At 38.0% G+C, this 15445-nt stretch overlaps 1 protein-coding gene across 1 annotated transcript in view; it reads left to right on the forward strand.

Annotated features, from left to right (window-relative positions):
- The window catches only part of EPHA6 (EPH receptor A6), a 959528-nt gene that overhangs the window by 679328 nt on the left and 264755 nt on the right, over positions 1-15445 (forward strand). Inside the window, exon 10 of the mRNA XM_052649809.1 lies at positions 5367-5492. Within this exon, the coding sequence (XP_052505769.1) occupies positions 5367-5492 (126 nt within the window). The remainder of the gene's footprint in view (positions 1-5366; positions 5493-15445) is intronic.

Consider the following 15445-nt stretch of genomic DNA (forward strand, 5'->3'; position numbering starts at 1 on the left):
TTGTGTATATAAGAAAAAAAAGTGATACTAACCAGTTTATTCTGTAGATATGTATATCACTTTAAATTATTAAATGGTTGAATTGTTAAAACTATGCATAAGTTAATAAATGGCATGTGTTATCTGTGCATAAAGTAATGTTATCAACATGACCGTATGGATCTAATCTTCTAGTAGTAGCCACTGGATTAGAACTTAGAGTACTCAGTCTGAAATCACAGCTCCTACTAAGTTACAAAAATATCATTAAGAGTATGAACTAGAAGTACAAATTATCTGTTCTCATTTTCTCCAATCTGAAGTCAAATTCTTGAGTTTGAGAAGTCAAGAAAAGCAGAGCATTTCAGAATCAGTCAAGTCTATCTAGAAATATGCTTTACTGGTACAATTTTGGGAAGTGCTGATCTTCTCATTGGTGCTTATCTAGTACCAGAAGTCAGGAGGCAAAAAAGTGATGAAAGAACAGGCATGGAAAAACTGATGAAGCAAATTACTGCTGATGAGATTTTCACCACCTTCTCTAAACTCATTTTATCACCTTTTGTTTGCTTTTGAGTTTTTCTTGCAAGAACATGTTTCTAAGACCTGGACAATGCTTAACTCAGGGTGTTGTATGACTTTCAAAATCTAAGAAGCAAAAAAACCAAGTATAATTTATATGCAATAATTATCAGTTCAGTTCAGTTCAGTCGCTCAGTCATATCTGACTCTTTGCAACCCATGAACTGCAGCACGCCAGGCCTCCCTGTCCATCACCAACTCACAGAGTCCACCCAAACCCATGCCCATCGAGTCGGTGGTGCCATACAACCATTTCATCCTCTGTTGTCCCCTTCTCCTCCTGCCTTCAATCTTTCCCAGCATCAGGGTCTTTTCAAATGAATCAGCTCTTCATATCAGGTGGCCAAAGTATTGGAGTTTCAGCTTCACATCAGTCCTTCCAATGAACACCCAGGACTGATCTCCTTTAGGATGGACTGGTTGAATCTCCTTGCAATCCAATAAATATAGCACTGATTTTTTAACCCCTACTAATATGTATTCAGTAAGGTTGACTGTGTGATCATTGCCTATAAGACCATAGCTAAGGAAATGTGTAAATATGTACTCTAAGAAATGATCTCCTGTTCTCTAGGAACTAACTATCTAAAGTGGAAAGCAGAAACTAGCGGGCAAAGCAGAGAAATATCTACTGGAGTCTGTGACTTCACATAGAAGTTGCAAATTAATATGTAACCAGACATCCAAGTTCTCCAGCCACCTCTATCTATCTTCCTAACTGCCCATGGGCTATGAATACCCTCACCCCCACCATAGAAAGAGGAGTACCTATACAGTCAGTGACTGGATTTGGGCCTTGGATTCTTATCCCTTCCTCCAGGATGGAAAGTGGATCCTTTCCAGGAAAATGTGCAATTTGGCCATAGAAGCAACTACCAGATCACAGGAGAGATCTATGATCCGTAGTGTAGTGGTCTTCTCTGTTGCTGTGCCATGCAGTCTGTGCTTTTTTGCCTAAGAGTTTCTGAAAGAGTAGAGGCCACTAGAATAGGACATGAGTTCAGGAAAACCTAGGGACATAGAGGAAAAAAGTCCAGAAGGAACTGATAGTTTAGATCAGACTCTCAGTCATGTCTGACTCTTTGTGACCCCATGGACTGAAGCACACCAGGCTTCCCTGTCTATCACCACCCCCTGGAGCCTGCTCAAACTCATGTCCATTGAGTCGGTGATGCCATCCAACTTCTCATCCTCTGTTGTTCCCTTCTCCTCCTGCCTTCAGTCTTTCCCAGCATCAGGGTCTTTTCTAGTGAGTCAGTCCTTCGCATCAGGTGACCCAAGTATTGGAACTTCAGCTTCAGCATCAGTCCTTCCAAGAATATTCAGGGCTGATTTCCTTTAGGATGGACTGGTTTGATCTCCTTGCAGTCCAAGGGACTCTCAAGAGTCCTCTCCAACACCACAGTTCCTTAGGAGGGACTCTAAGGGGCATGTTTGATTGGGGAGAAGGTTCTGCTTTGTTTCTCCCATGTCTTGAGATACATTAAAAGTAAAATACACGTGTGCTAGTGGCTAAGTGCAGCACTTTCACAGCATCATCTTTTAGGATATGAAATAGCTTAACTGGAATTCTGTCACCTCCACTAGCTTTGTTCCTAGTGATGCTTCCTAAGGCCCACTTGACTTCATGTTCCAGGATGTCTGGCTCTTCGTGAGTGATCACACCATCCTGATTATCTGGGTCATGAAGATCTTTTTTGTACAGTTCTTCTGTGTATTGTTGCCACCTCTTCTTAATATCTTCCACTTCTGTTAAGTCCGTACCATTTCTGTCCTTTATTGAGCCCATCTTCGCATGAAATGTTCCCTTGGTATCTCTAATCTTCTTGAGGAGATTTCTGGTCTTTTACATTTTATTGTTTTCCTCTATTTTTTTGCTCTGATCACTGAGGAAAGCTTTCTTATCTCTCCTTGCTATTCTTTGGAACTCTGCATTCAAATGGGTATATCTTTCCTTTTCTCCTTTGCTTTTGGCTTCTTTTCTTTTCACAGCTATTTGAAGGCCTCCTCAGACAGCCATTTTGCATTTCTTTTTCTTGGGAATAGTCTTGCTTCCTATCTCCTGTACAATGTCACAAACCTCGTCCATAGTTCATCAAGCACACTGTTGATCAGATCTAGTCCCTTAAATCTATTTATCACTTTCACTGCATGGACTGGAAAAGGTCAGTTTTCATTCCAATCCCAAAGAAAAGCAATACCAAAGAATGCTCAAACTACCACACAGTTGTACTCATCTTACATGCTAGTAAAGTAATGCTCAAAATTCTCCAAGCCAGGCAAAGGAATATGTGAACCGTGAACTTCCAGATGTTCAAGCTGGTTTTAGAAAAGGCAGAGGAACCAGAGATCAAATTGCCAACAACCTCCAGATCATCGAAAAAGCAAGAGAGTTCCAGAAAAACATCTATTTCTGCTTTATTGACAATGCCAAAACCTTTGACTGTGTGGATCACAATAAACTGTGGAAAATTCTGAAAGAGATGGGAATACCAGATCACCTGACTTGCCTCTTGAGAAATCTGTATGCAGGTCAGGAAGCAACAGTTAGAAGTGGACATGGAACAACAGACTGGTTCCAAATAGGAAAAGGAGTACGTCAAGGCTGTCTATTGTCACCCTGCTTATTTAACTTATATGCAGAGTACTTCATGAGAAATGCTGGGCTGGAAGAAGCACAAGCTGGAATCAAGATTGCCGGGAGAAATGTCAATAACCTCAGATATGCAGATAACACCACCCTTATGGCAGAAAGTGAAGAGGAACTAAAAAGCCTCTTGATGAGAGTGAAAAAGTTGGCTTAAAGCTCAACATTCAGAAAACGAAGATCATGGCATCTGGTCCCATCACTTCATGGGAAATAGATGGGGAAACAGTGAAAACAGTGGCTGACTTTTTTTTTTTTTCTTTTTTGGTGGTGGGGGCGGGGGGCTCCAAAATCACTGCAGATGGTGATTGCAGTCATGAAATTAAAAGATGCTTACTCCTTGGAAGGAAAGTTATGACCAACCTAGACAGCATATTAAAAAGCAGAGATGTTACTTTGCCAAAAAAGGTCCATCTAGTCAAGGCTATGGTTTTTCCAGTAGTCATGTATGGATGTGACAGTTGAACTATAAAGGAAGCTGAGTGCTGAAAGATTGATGCTTTTGAACTGTGATGTTGGAGAAGACTCTTGAGAGTCCCTTGGACTGCAAGGAGATCCAACCATTCCATCGTAAAGGAGATCAGTCCTGGGTGTTCATTGGAAAGACTGATGTTTAAAGCTGAAACTCCAATACTTTGACCACCAAATGCGAAGAGCTGACTCCTTTGAAAAGACCCTGATGCTGGGAAAGATTAAAGACAGGAGGAGAAAGGGACAAAAGAGGATGAGATGGCTGGATGGCATCACCAACTCAATGGACATGAGTCTGAGTGAAGTCCGGAAGTTAGTGATGGACGGGGAGGCCCGGCGTACTGCAGTCCATGGAGTTGTAAAGAGTCAGACAAGACTGAGCAACTGAACTGAACTGAGTGGCTAAGTGAGCCAATTAAACTTTTTACAGAAATATAATAAAAATGTCTTATGGAATTTGTCAGCTCACTCTCTTTGAAACCACCAGATCATTTTATATCAACAGTTATACAAATATAATTTTGATTCCAAGTAGGTAATGGGTGGCATGGGGGGGGAGCAAAATTATAAAAGACAATAATTATAAAAGATAATTGAATTTATTAACAATAATGCCTAACAATTCGATTAAAAAATGGGCAGAGGAGCTTAATAGACATTTTTATAAAGAAGGCATACAAATGGGTATTTGACCCATGCAAAGATGTTCAACATCACTAATCATAAGGAAATAAAAATCAAACCCACAATGAGATATCACCTCATACATGTCAGAATATTTATTATTAAAAAGACAACAAAGAATAAGTGTGGGCAAGGTATAGAGAAGAGGAAACTCTAATGTACTCTGGGCAGGAGGGTGAACTGGTGCAGACACTATGGAAAACAGTATGGAAGTTCTTCAAAAAATTAAAAACAGAAATATCATACAATCCAGCAATTCCAATTCTGGATATTTTTCTGAAGAAAACAAAACCACTAAATTGAAATATGTGTGCACTCTTGAGCTCAAAGCAGTATTATTTACAATAACTCTCATTTGGAAGCAGCTTAAGTGTCATCTTTATTCACCCATCCATAGGTGAGTGAATAAAGAAGATGTGATGTATATGTATAATGTAGTACTACTTGGCTATAAAGAAGAATAAAATCTTGCCTCTTGTGACAAAATGAATGGATGTAGAGCATATTATATGAAGTAAAATAGAGCAGACAGAAAGACCACATGATTTCATTTATATGTGAAATCTAAAAAACAAATGGACTAGCATAACAAAACAGAAACAAACTCATAAATACAGAAAACAGACGGGTGATTGCCAGACAGGAGGAGAATGAGGGGATGAGTGAAATAAGGGAGGGGGATTAAGAGATACAAACTTCCAGTTATTAAATAAATCATGGGTATGTAATATACAGTACAGGCACAATAGTTCATACAATTTTAATAGCTTTGTATGGTGGCAAATGGTAGTTCAACTTATTGCTGTGATCATTTTATAATGTATAAAAATATTGTATCACTATATTGTACACCTGAAACTAACATAATATTGTGAGTCATTTATACTTCAATTTAAAAAAAAGAATGACAACTTTAGTATGTCACTCCTCATTTTAACTATTCACAGGATGTGTGATTTGCTAGAATACTCTTAAACTAATTCAGTCTTTTATTCTGTTGCAGTACGCTTCCCAGGAATTAAAACTTACATAGATCCAGATACATATGAAGACCCATCCCTAGCAATCCATGAATTTGCAAAGGAGATTGATCCGTCAAGAATACGCATTGAGAGAGTCATTGGGGCAGGTAAATTTCAAGTCTACACTTTCAAAATTATGATTCCTTGATGGTTTTGTAACTGGTTTATCAACATAATATTTTAAATCTTAGCAGGTTTAGTCAGTGAAAAAAAATTTAATGCAAAGTAAAATTATCTTGTATATATGATGTTATTGTTTTAAAAAGTATTGCAAGTTCCCAAATTAAGTTTCCAAACAATGAGAAAATTCACAAACATTTTTAACATCCTGTTAGAGGAATTTATTTTGTAAATGCAACTTCAGGAGTTTTTTCATAGGTTATTGTACTTACTCCCCAGCATCTACAGACATATACTATAATTAGTATTCACAGTGATGACCTTGAGGTTCTGCAAGATCCAGAAGTCTTCTGAGACTCACTGAATATAAAAGTTGGTTCAATATATTTTTATATCACTTTAATGCAAACTAATGATTGTCCCTATGTAGAATATTCAAATGCTCAGAACACTATATTATTCCATTATTCTAGATAAATACAAATTTATTATGAATCAGTCCCTAAGAATTTCTTCTGTACAGTTGGGTTAGAGGCCAAGCCGATATAACAAAGAGACCTCAGAATAAAAACGTGTTCCTCTTTCAAGTCCTTGTCCAAAGGACAAGATGAATAATCCGTGCTGTCAGAGAAGCTGTCATTCAGAAGGTCTTGAAAGGACCAGAGTTCCTCCTACTTTTTGCTTTGCCTTCCCCTAGCATGTTTTCTTCCTCTGAATGGTAAAGGCTGATCACCAGCACAGCTACCTTCTGATCTCTGAGAAGGAAAAGGACGGGGTTTTGGCTCTTTCACTTTGCCTTTAGGAAAATTAGCTTTGTCTTAAAAGTAATAACCTGGAAATAGCAAACAGGAATCAATAATCCAAATACAATCACGTGGATACACCTAAAAGCAAGAGTTTGGAAATGTAATCTCTGCCTGGGCAGCCATGCATGCAGCTAAAAGGGGGAGCAGAATGTGCTACTAAATAGAGAAAGACTGGATCCTGAAGGACGATGTCAGTCTCCTCTAGGTGCTAGGTATCTGTGTAATCCTTTAGAGAGAGCAGAGCATCCCATTCCAGCTAGCTGTTGTGTCCTTGCAAAGAGCAAAAGGCTTTCTTTATTTCAAAACTCTTCTTCACCAGGACTGGCTACATAATTTGCAGGGACCAGTGCAAACAACAAATGTAGTTATTGTTGTTCAGTTACTCAGTTGTGTTTGACTCTCTGCAATCCCATGGACTGCAGCACTCCAGGCTTCCTTGCCCTAACAAATGTAGAGTTCTTTGTTAAAAAGACTATTAAGAATTTCAAGACAGTGACAACAGAGCATTCAACAAACAGCAGGACCCTTCTAAACTCAAAGTTCTGGCTGACTACACCCAAGAAGCTGACTGTTGCCCAGAACACAGAGAGCTAGCACTATACTGAGAACTCAGGAATATTTGAAGAGAGCCCTTTCTTATGTCATTTCACTCCCATTGCCTCATGGGTCATATCTCCTCCAAGGCCTGTTCTCACTCTGAAAGCTGACACAAGGGTCCTATACACTTAAATCTTAATGCTTTATAGCCATAGAGGCTGTCTTATCAGAAAGATTAAGAACCTGGAATGGAACCAGATTCTCTATTCTCTTCTGCCCAACATAAAGTGTATCGATAGGCATTAAAGGCATAATTGAAAAGAGTGACTGATTATACCCATTTAGTTTGGGAGTTTGTTTCCTTAAGACAGCAGAGAAATAGAAAAAAAAAAAAGGAGGTTGAGTGATTCCATTAAACCCTATATTTGGCTTTCTTCCTCTGGCCCCTGAGAAAAAGTCGTATGAGCTTTTATTTGGTATTATTCCATTCTCATGGGGATTCAGGAGAATTATTTCTTATAAACTTTTGTGCATAGATTAAGCACCAGTGTCTGAAATCATAACGTTGAGAGATAAGCATCAAGTATCTGAGGTGTAAACTGTCAACTGAAAAAAAAAAAGCACAATTTAGAAACTGTAAATTGAGTTCATTCATTGTCTTATTAAAAACTGTAGCCTGAAAGATAGCCTCTCAGTAGCTCTGAGAAACTGTTATGAAAAAGAAAAGGGGGATTTGACAAATGGGGTACCTGCAACCAGACAAACATGTCCTATCTCCCTAGAAGGTAGCTGCCAGTCATGAGGCACAATGATCTTGGTTAACGGTTTTAGTGCTTTTCTAAATTTGGGAAGATACAAGAATCCAGGTTCATAAAAAATTTCTCCAAAAAATTAACTCTCTGAAGTCTTGTTCTGCCAGTTTCGCCAGAGCGCAGAGTGCCTCATTCCTGATCTCCACCCTGAAATCCTTTTCGGGTATATTAAAGGTCAGTGGCTGCAGTGGCTTATGACTCAGTCCTCGTAGAGCCAGATGGCTAGTGCAGGTGACACTCTGTAGTTTGCAAAACAAATACATCCAGTTTTTCTTTATTGTTTGGGTTTTAACCAAAATATAATTTTATCCTATAAAAATATGACAGATACTGCCAAAGCAAGCAATAACTGTTAAAGAGACTATTTTAATGTCATGATCTCCCTAACCTGTCTGAACTCTTCAAGTCACAATGGGATCCTTTCCATCTGGCAAAGAAAGAAGTATAGATATATAGAGTTAACATCAGTGTCTCTTACATTTATTCATCTTCAACTATTTCAACTTTCAAACAATAGGCTAAGTGATCTTTTACTGTCTATCTTCAGAAGAATCATAAAAATAAAAATGCTGTATGAGAAAAAGCTCTTGTATTATAACTTCCTTCTTTGTGCCCCTGGCCTGTACTACTCTACTGTTGGTTAACCTCATTAAGTCACATTCCTAAAACTCTATTTACTTGGGAAAGTCTAGTGAATATGTGGGCACTTCCCACAGCAGCAGTATGGAAAAAGCCTGCAATGCAGGAGACCCCAGTTTGATTCCTGGGTCAGGAAGATCCACTGGAGAAGGGATAAGCTACCCACTCCAGTATTCTTGGGCTTCCCTAGTGGCTCAGCTGGTAAAGAATCTGCCTGCAATGTGGGAAACCTAGGTTCGATCCCTGGTTTGGGAAGATCCCCTGGAGAAGGGAAAGGCTACCCACTCCAGTATTCTGGCCTGAAGAATTCCATGGACTGTATAGAACATGGAGTTGCAAAGAGTTGGACACAACTGACTGACTTTCATCATCATCATCAATCTAAGGAATTAATAGTTTTCTAACATTCATGACATTGTAAGGGAGGAAGAGTTTTCCTCTATCCTTCTAGGGTCTTTGGTGTAAGATGGGTTAAAGGAGAAAACAAATCTAATTCTGTACTACAAAAACCCCACAGAGGATAATGAGAGGCTCCCCCTGACAGGCAGGCAACTGAAGCTTGTATGCCATTTTGAGCTAAGAAGAGGGTGGGGTCTGGGGTTTCAAAGGAAGGAAGACTATTCATAGAGGATAGAAAGAGCAGACGTTCAGTAAACAAACATTTGCCAAGCCTTACAGAGATGATGGGTTACAGAGGAATTTGATCTCTAGGCCCTGCCCCCACTCCCCTGCAAGTTTAGGCAACTAACCCTTAGTCTTTGTAGTTAACTTTGTGTTAGCTCTCTTCTGGACCAGGCCCTCCATCTAAGTGGGCTGAGACAGTTAAGGGAATGGTATCAGGATCTCCTTCAGTCTGTTGGGCCTTGATTATCCTCAGTTCAAAATAATCCATATTGCCAGAGTGGCACATACTGGGATGACCTGCCCTGAACCTCAGGAATGTAATTGCACAACTTGTTACTTGCCCAGTGTTTTACTGTAAATACTTTCCTCTGGTTGTTTCATATTCTTTATTTTTTCCCCACCTATTTGTTTCTTCTCAGATTCCATTTCCTCCTCATCTGTGTGCATTAGGTATCCCTATTCCCGTTGGAAGAGTAAATTCAGTGACTGAAGGGGAAATGTAGATTCTGTAGAGAGGGGAGTGTTGTGGGGAGGATGGGAAAGAGAGGTGAGATATCAGATCTTGGCAATTGTCAGGTGAAAGATGTTAATATCAGATCCCATGAAGCCACTGAGAGTAGCAGTGAGAAGGATACCTAGGCTCACAAGTCATTGCTGAGGAAGAATCTCCATGACCTGCATGTTTTTTGGCAAAGAAATAGTTAAGAATGCTTTGCAGGTTTCTAGCTGGGAGAAACTATGTATTATCATTAAAAATGAAAGTGAAGTTGCTCAGTCCTGTCCTACTCTTTGCGACCCCATGGAGTCTGCCAGGCTCCTCCATCCATGGGATTTCCCAGGCAAGAATACTGGAGCAGATTGTGATTTCCTTCTCCAGCAGATCTTCCTGACCCAGGGATCGAACCGGGGCCTCCCACATTGAAGGCAGACTCTTTACTGTCTGAACCACCAGGGAAGCCGTGTATATCAAGTATTTCTTAAATGTGTTATTAAAAAGTGAACCCCAAAATAGTCACATTAAAATTTTAAAACAGAAAAGAGTGTGGAAAATAATACCACACCTAACCCATGACATTTCTTAACAAGTCTACTGGAAAATGTTTATTACATGACTAATATCTACTTATAAAAAGGCACCATGCTAATTAGTTTATTCATATTAAGTCGCTGTGCTTATCAAAGACATATGTATTCACCCTGCCATTCACAACCTTTGTCCTGGGTTTTCAACTTTATAACCATTCAAATACTATGGGACAGATTTTAGAAAATTTAATTTATCCTATTTCTAGGCTATACATATTGCCTTATGCATATATTCTTAAAAAAATGTTTTTCCTGTCAGTGTAAATTTTACTATTTTTAAAAATACGTTTTCTAGAACACTTTTTTTATATCACTATTATATTTAATAGTGGCAGCTTATCTTTGTTCATCAATACAGGCCTGAATTTCCATGAAAATGCACATTTCCATTTAAATGAAGTGAGGAGCTCTGTTGCAGAGGAGACTATCAAGATCATCTATCTCCCCTGACTTTCTGCATCATAAAATGAAATACTGTGGGCAGAAGACTGTAAAACAGAAATTCCCAAGTTAGAAGCGCCAAGTCAGATTTTACACATATCTTGAAAGATAATGAGAAAACTAGTAATCAAACTTTTAATCGTGAGCTGAAAAAGGTCATTGAAAGGCTATTCCTTTTTCAGGGCAGTACTGAACCTAAACCATTCTATGAAACACTTGCAGAGTACCTATAATTTTGAAACATTATTTCATTGAAAAAAATCATTCTTGTGTCTCTAAGTCCACAGGGCACCCTTCTTATATTTGACTTTCCCTCTTTCCCTAGTCTCAGTGGAAATGCATAATCTCTCCCTGTCATTCATATTCTATCCCTTTATCTATACAAAACTCATTACTGCCTCCACTATCAGCTTTCTCTTCTCCTGGCTTACGGTCACCATATTTTTTCTTTTCCTTGAAAAGTCAGAAAGTTTTAACTGTTGGTTTCTCAGCAATCATCTACAGTTAAAAGAAAGTCAAAAGGACAAAAAAAAAAAAAAGGATATAAAAAGTGAGTGTCAAATCAGTGAGTTTTTTCATCCTAATATATTGTCCTTCCTATTTGAGCTCATAGTCACACATGATAATATGCAAGGCACACTGCTTACTGTATATGCCTTTCTTAATTCCTCTGGCATTCCCCAGCCAGCCGCTCACTCACCAAAAATCTATTATTTTTAGATTAAAACTCATAAATTTTAAGTTCTCTCATCCCCTTTTCTGTTTTTGTTCCTCTTCTACAGCCATAGTACATCTTTTATAATGAGAAATGTAGGCAGTATGCCAGCTTTGGTTTCACAACTCAGTTTTTGCAAAAATGAATTTGAATTTATGGCTCATTTCCTCTATATTTAGATGAGATGATCTTATCAGATATAGATTTTCCCCTTTTCTTTCAACTTAAAGAGTTTGTGAGAGAGGTCAGATTCATTTTCCTTTTTATTCTTGGAAACTCCTTTGCCCAACCAGTAGACTGCATGTAGGATCAACAACAGATTCTGGCAAGACTTTTGTGCCTTTTACTCAATAATTTCATAGTTTTCTAAATCAAATAATGAAATGAAAGATGGGCTTTACACTTTGGGGACAAAAAATTAAACCAGTCAATCTAAGAAATAAATGGAAAATTTTATTTGAGCCAAATTTGAGGTTTTTAACCTGGGACAAGCATCTCAGAAAACGCTGAAAATTATTCTACCTGTTAGAAATCAAGGCACAGTTCTATAAGTTTTTTGAGGGCTGTACATCAAATTACATATTATTGACTTTTTGTATATTCCAGATCTAAGCGACATCATAGTGGGCCACGTGACTCCTTACAAGCTGAAGAAGAAATGTTATCTTTTGAAGAGTTGTCTTTGTGCTAGGAGAATGTCCCTGTTAATGGTTGAGCAGTATTTCTGCCCATGGGGGCGGGCGGGTCTGGTTGATAATGCAAAAACACAATACACAGTGGTGGGATAGAGGAGGTCAAAAAGGGCAGAAAAGAATTTTTGTTTAAATTTTTCTTGTTTTGCCATAATATATGGATTTTATTCTACAACCCATTCTCCCTAAACAGTATGAAATGAATAAAAAAGACAGACTGATGGCAGGCAGACCCAGGCTTTAATCTCAACTTTGCTGCTAATTCATTCAGTGACCTTCTGCAGTTTCCTGATCCTCAGAAGTTTGCTTTCTTTGTCTACAAAATATATGCATAATAATAATAGCTATCTTGCAGAATTAATGTAAGGATTAGAGATAACACATATGGAGGATCTGTCATATTATAGATATTCAATAAAAAGGTGGAAACATGAATATTAAGTAAAAAAAAGATATAATTTTTATATTCAATTGATAAGGATAAGAAGAATGACGCTATGTGCCCAAATCTCTAAATATTTTATGATATAAATATCTGCTCATGAAAAATTCAGAATCCAATGCTTTAGGTACCTGGAATGATAGCCATGAAATTTGGAGTTTGTTTAAAATTAGTAATTAAAAATAAACTTTCATTTTTGTTAGTACAGTAAGAACTTTGCCCAAATCAACAAATGATTTTCTTTTTTCTTTTTAAAGAGCTCAAAATTTAATTTTCCTGCATCTCGTGAGGCTATGATTATTATATATATGTTTATTTTTTATTTAAACCTAGTAAGCCATAAGATGAAATGAGTCTAACAAAAGAAATTTATTTAATATCTTAATGTAAAATCATTGTAAATTAGTCATTAATTTATTCTTCACACATCTAAGAGCTTAGGTTGATTATCAATGTTAATCAGCTTTAAGGTAATTTTATTTTACTTATATTTCAACACTAGATATTATTTTGGGGGCCATTTAGTGTACATGTGCTGTTTTACATCACTGGAGAAGGTGATGGCACCCCACTCCAGTACTCTTGCCTGGAAAATCCCATGGACGGAGGAGCCTGGAAGGCTGCAGTCCATGGGGTCGCGAAGAGTCGGATACGACTGAGTGACTTCACTTTCCCTTTTCACTTTCATGCATTGGAGAAGGAAATGGCAACCCACTCCAGTGTTCTTGCCTGGAGAATCCCAGGGACGGGGGAGCCTGATGGGCTGCCGTCTATGGGGTCACACAAAGTCAGACATGACTGAAGCGACAGCAGCAGCAGCAGCTGTTTTACATATATCAATATAATGCCTAATCTTACAATTTGCCTCATCATAGTAGCTGTTTGAGAAATTTGTTGCTGTTCAGTCACTCAGTCATGTGTCTGACTTTTTGTGACCCCATGGACTGCAGCATGCCAGGCTTCCCTGTCCTTCAGTATCAACCAGACTTTGCTCAAACTCATGTCCATTGAGTCGATGATGCCATCCAACCATCTCATCCTCTGTCATCCCCTTCTCCTCCTGACCTCAGTGTTTTCCAATGAGTTGGCCCTTTGCATCAGGTGGCCAAAGTATTGAAGCTTCATTTTCAGAATCAGTCCTTCCAATGAATATTCAGGGTTTATTTCCTTTAGGATTGACTGATTTCATCTCTGTGCAGTCCACAAGACTCTCAAGATTCTTCTCCAGCACCACAGTTCGAAAGCATCAGTTCTTCATTGCTCAGCCTTCTTTTATGACTTAGAAAATTTATAATGAATAAAGAACAGAGATTTTTTTTTTGCTTTTATTGGGCAACTAATAAAAATAAACATAAAATGCCTTTCTAATTCATGATTGTTATGAGAAGCAAATGAAATAAAATAAATTCTAATTGACCATCCACCTTTTATCAGAACACTGCCAGTGAAAGTCTTCACTACCTTACTGAGAAGACTGTTCCCTTAGGAGCAGTTCCAATAAATCGAGAATCTTTGTGAGTATGCTTCCTTATAGCCCTGTATGTAATCTTACAACACTACCCACTGGTACTTGTTCTGCAAAATGGAACTTATACACAGTAAACCTAAGCCTTCTTCTATTCTACTCCATGACCCTTCAAAGATTTGAAGCCAACATGTGTGAATCTCATAAATCATCCTTTTACTGCCTAAATTGTCTAAACCTTTCAACCATTTCTGTCTGACATGACTTCTGGATACTTCATCATTCTGATAACCTTCCTTGGGAGAACTAGAGTTTTTCTCTAAATCTTTTCAGAATTGAGCCTAATATTCCAAATATTTTCTAATCAGCACAGAGACCAGAGCTAGCACCTTTCCTGCTGGGCCTCAATTAATGCAGCCTGGGTTTGCATTTGCTTTTTGAACATCTGCCAGACACTGTTGGCACTGGAACAGTTTACCAGCAGCATATCCCCTCTGGTCTCTCTCAAAGGAGTTGCTTTTAAGCCAGGCCTGTTTCTGTACTTGTCCAATTGACTTTATGATGCTGAGTGTAAGGCTGTGTTTTATTTATATGCCCACACTATGTTTCTATATAAGCCATATGCATTATCTACCTAGACTTGTATATGTTTTCTCATAGTCCTACTTTATAAATATTCCTATTAAATTTCATTATGTTTATACAGGTGCATTTTCCTAAACTCTCCAGGCCCTTCTTCATCTCAGTTAGATGAGCCAATAAACTTGTCCTTTCCAATGTTATCCCCAAGTTGTTGTGCCTTAAAATTTAGCTGTGTGAGCTCAGAGCTCCCTGTGCAGCAATGACTTAGTACACTTTCTAATTTTTTCTTTATTGGGATAGATAATTGTGTTTGTATTGTTGGAATTCTGTGTCTTATAGGTACTGATCCCTCATTCTTTATAAAATCTCTGATCATGAATTTGCACCCAATCCATGGACATTTTTTAAACTGCCACTCTGAAGTTTAACATCTACAATCATAAACAAGACTTTTTCCTAGGCTATTATGTATCTTAAAATTAAAATGATCAGTTTTTCCCAAGTTCACACTTCAGAGGGCTTTATTCAGAACTAAATCGAAGTAACAGTTCCTGATGATTTTTGAAAGATGGAAACAGCAGCAAGGCAGGTATTTATGATCTTTACAGCTCCTCATTTATCACTTTCATGATGAAATAAATAAACTCACAGGATGGGAAAGTGTGTTATGTAAGGATTGTTTAGAACTTGAAGCGTGAGGGCTTTCCAGGTGGTCTAATGCAGTTCTTTGTTTAAATGGAAACCTTTGATATTTTGTTCCTGCCAGAATCTATCATGTTTAACTCCCTTCCTTCATCCTATCAAGAAAGGCAGTCTCTCTTTGGTAATAATAATAAGCAAGAGTTATTAAAATTTATAAGCTTGAGGTAAGCTTTATTTGTATTATCATCTTTCAGTCCTCCTAATGCTAACTATCACAAGATTGATAAAAGCCCACTTGACAGACAAGGAAATTAAGACAGATTAAATTATTTGGTCAAAATTAATACCAGAGTATTCTGGTTTCAGCACCTATATTCTTATTAACCATTACTTTATTATAAGTAACTTTTTTATGAATCTACACTTCCTTCAGAAGGTGTCTTCTTCCAACACTTGA

Source organism: Budorcas taxicolor, chromosome 1 (assembly GCF_023091745.1).
Source record: "Budorcas taxicolor isolate Tak-1 chromosome 1, Takin1.1, whole genome shotgun sequence".
NCBI lineage: Eukaryota > Metazoa > Chordata > Mammalia > Artiodactyla > Bovidae > Budorcas > Budorcas taxicolor.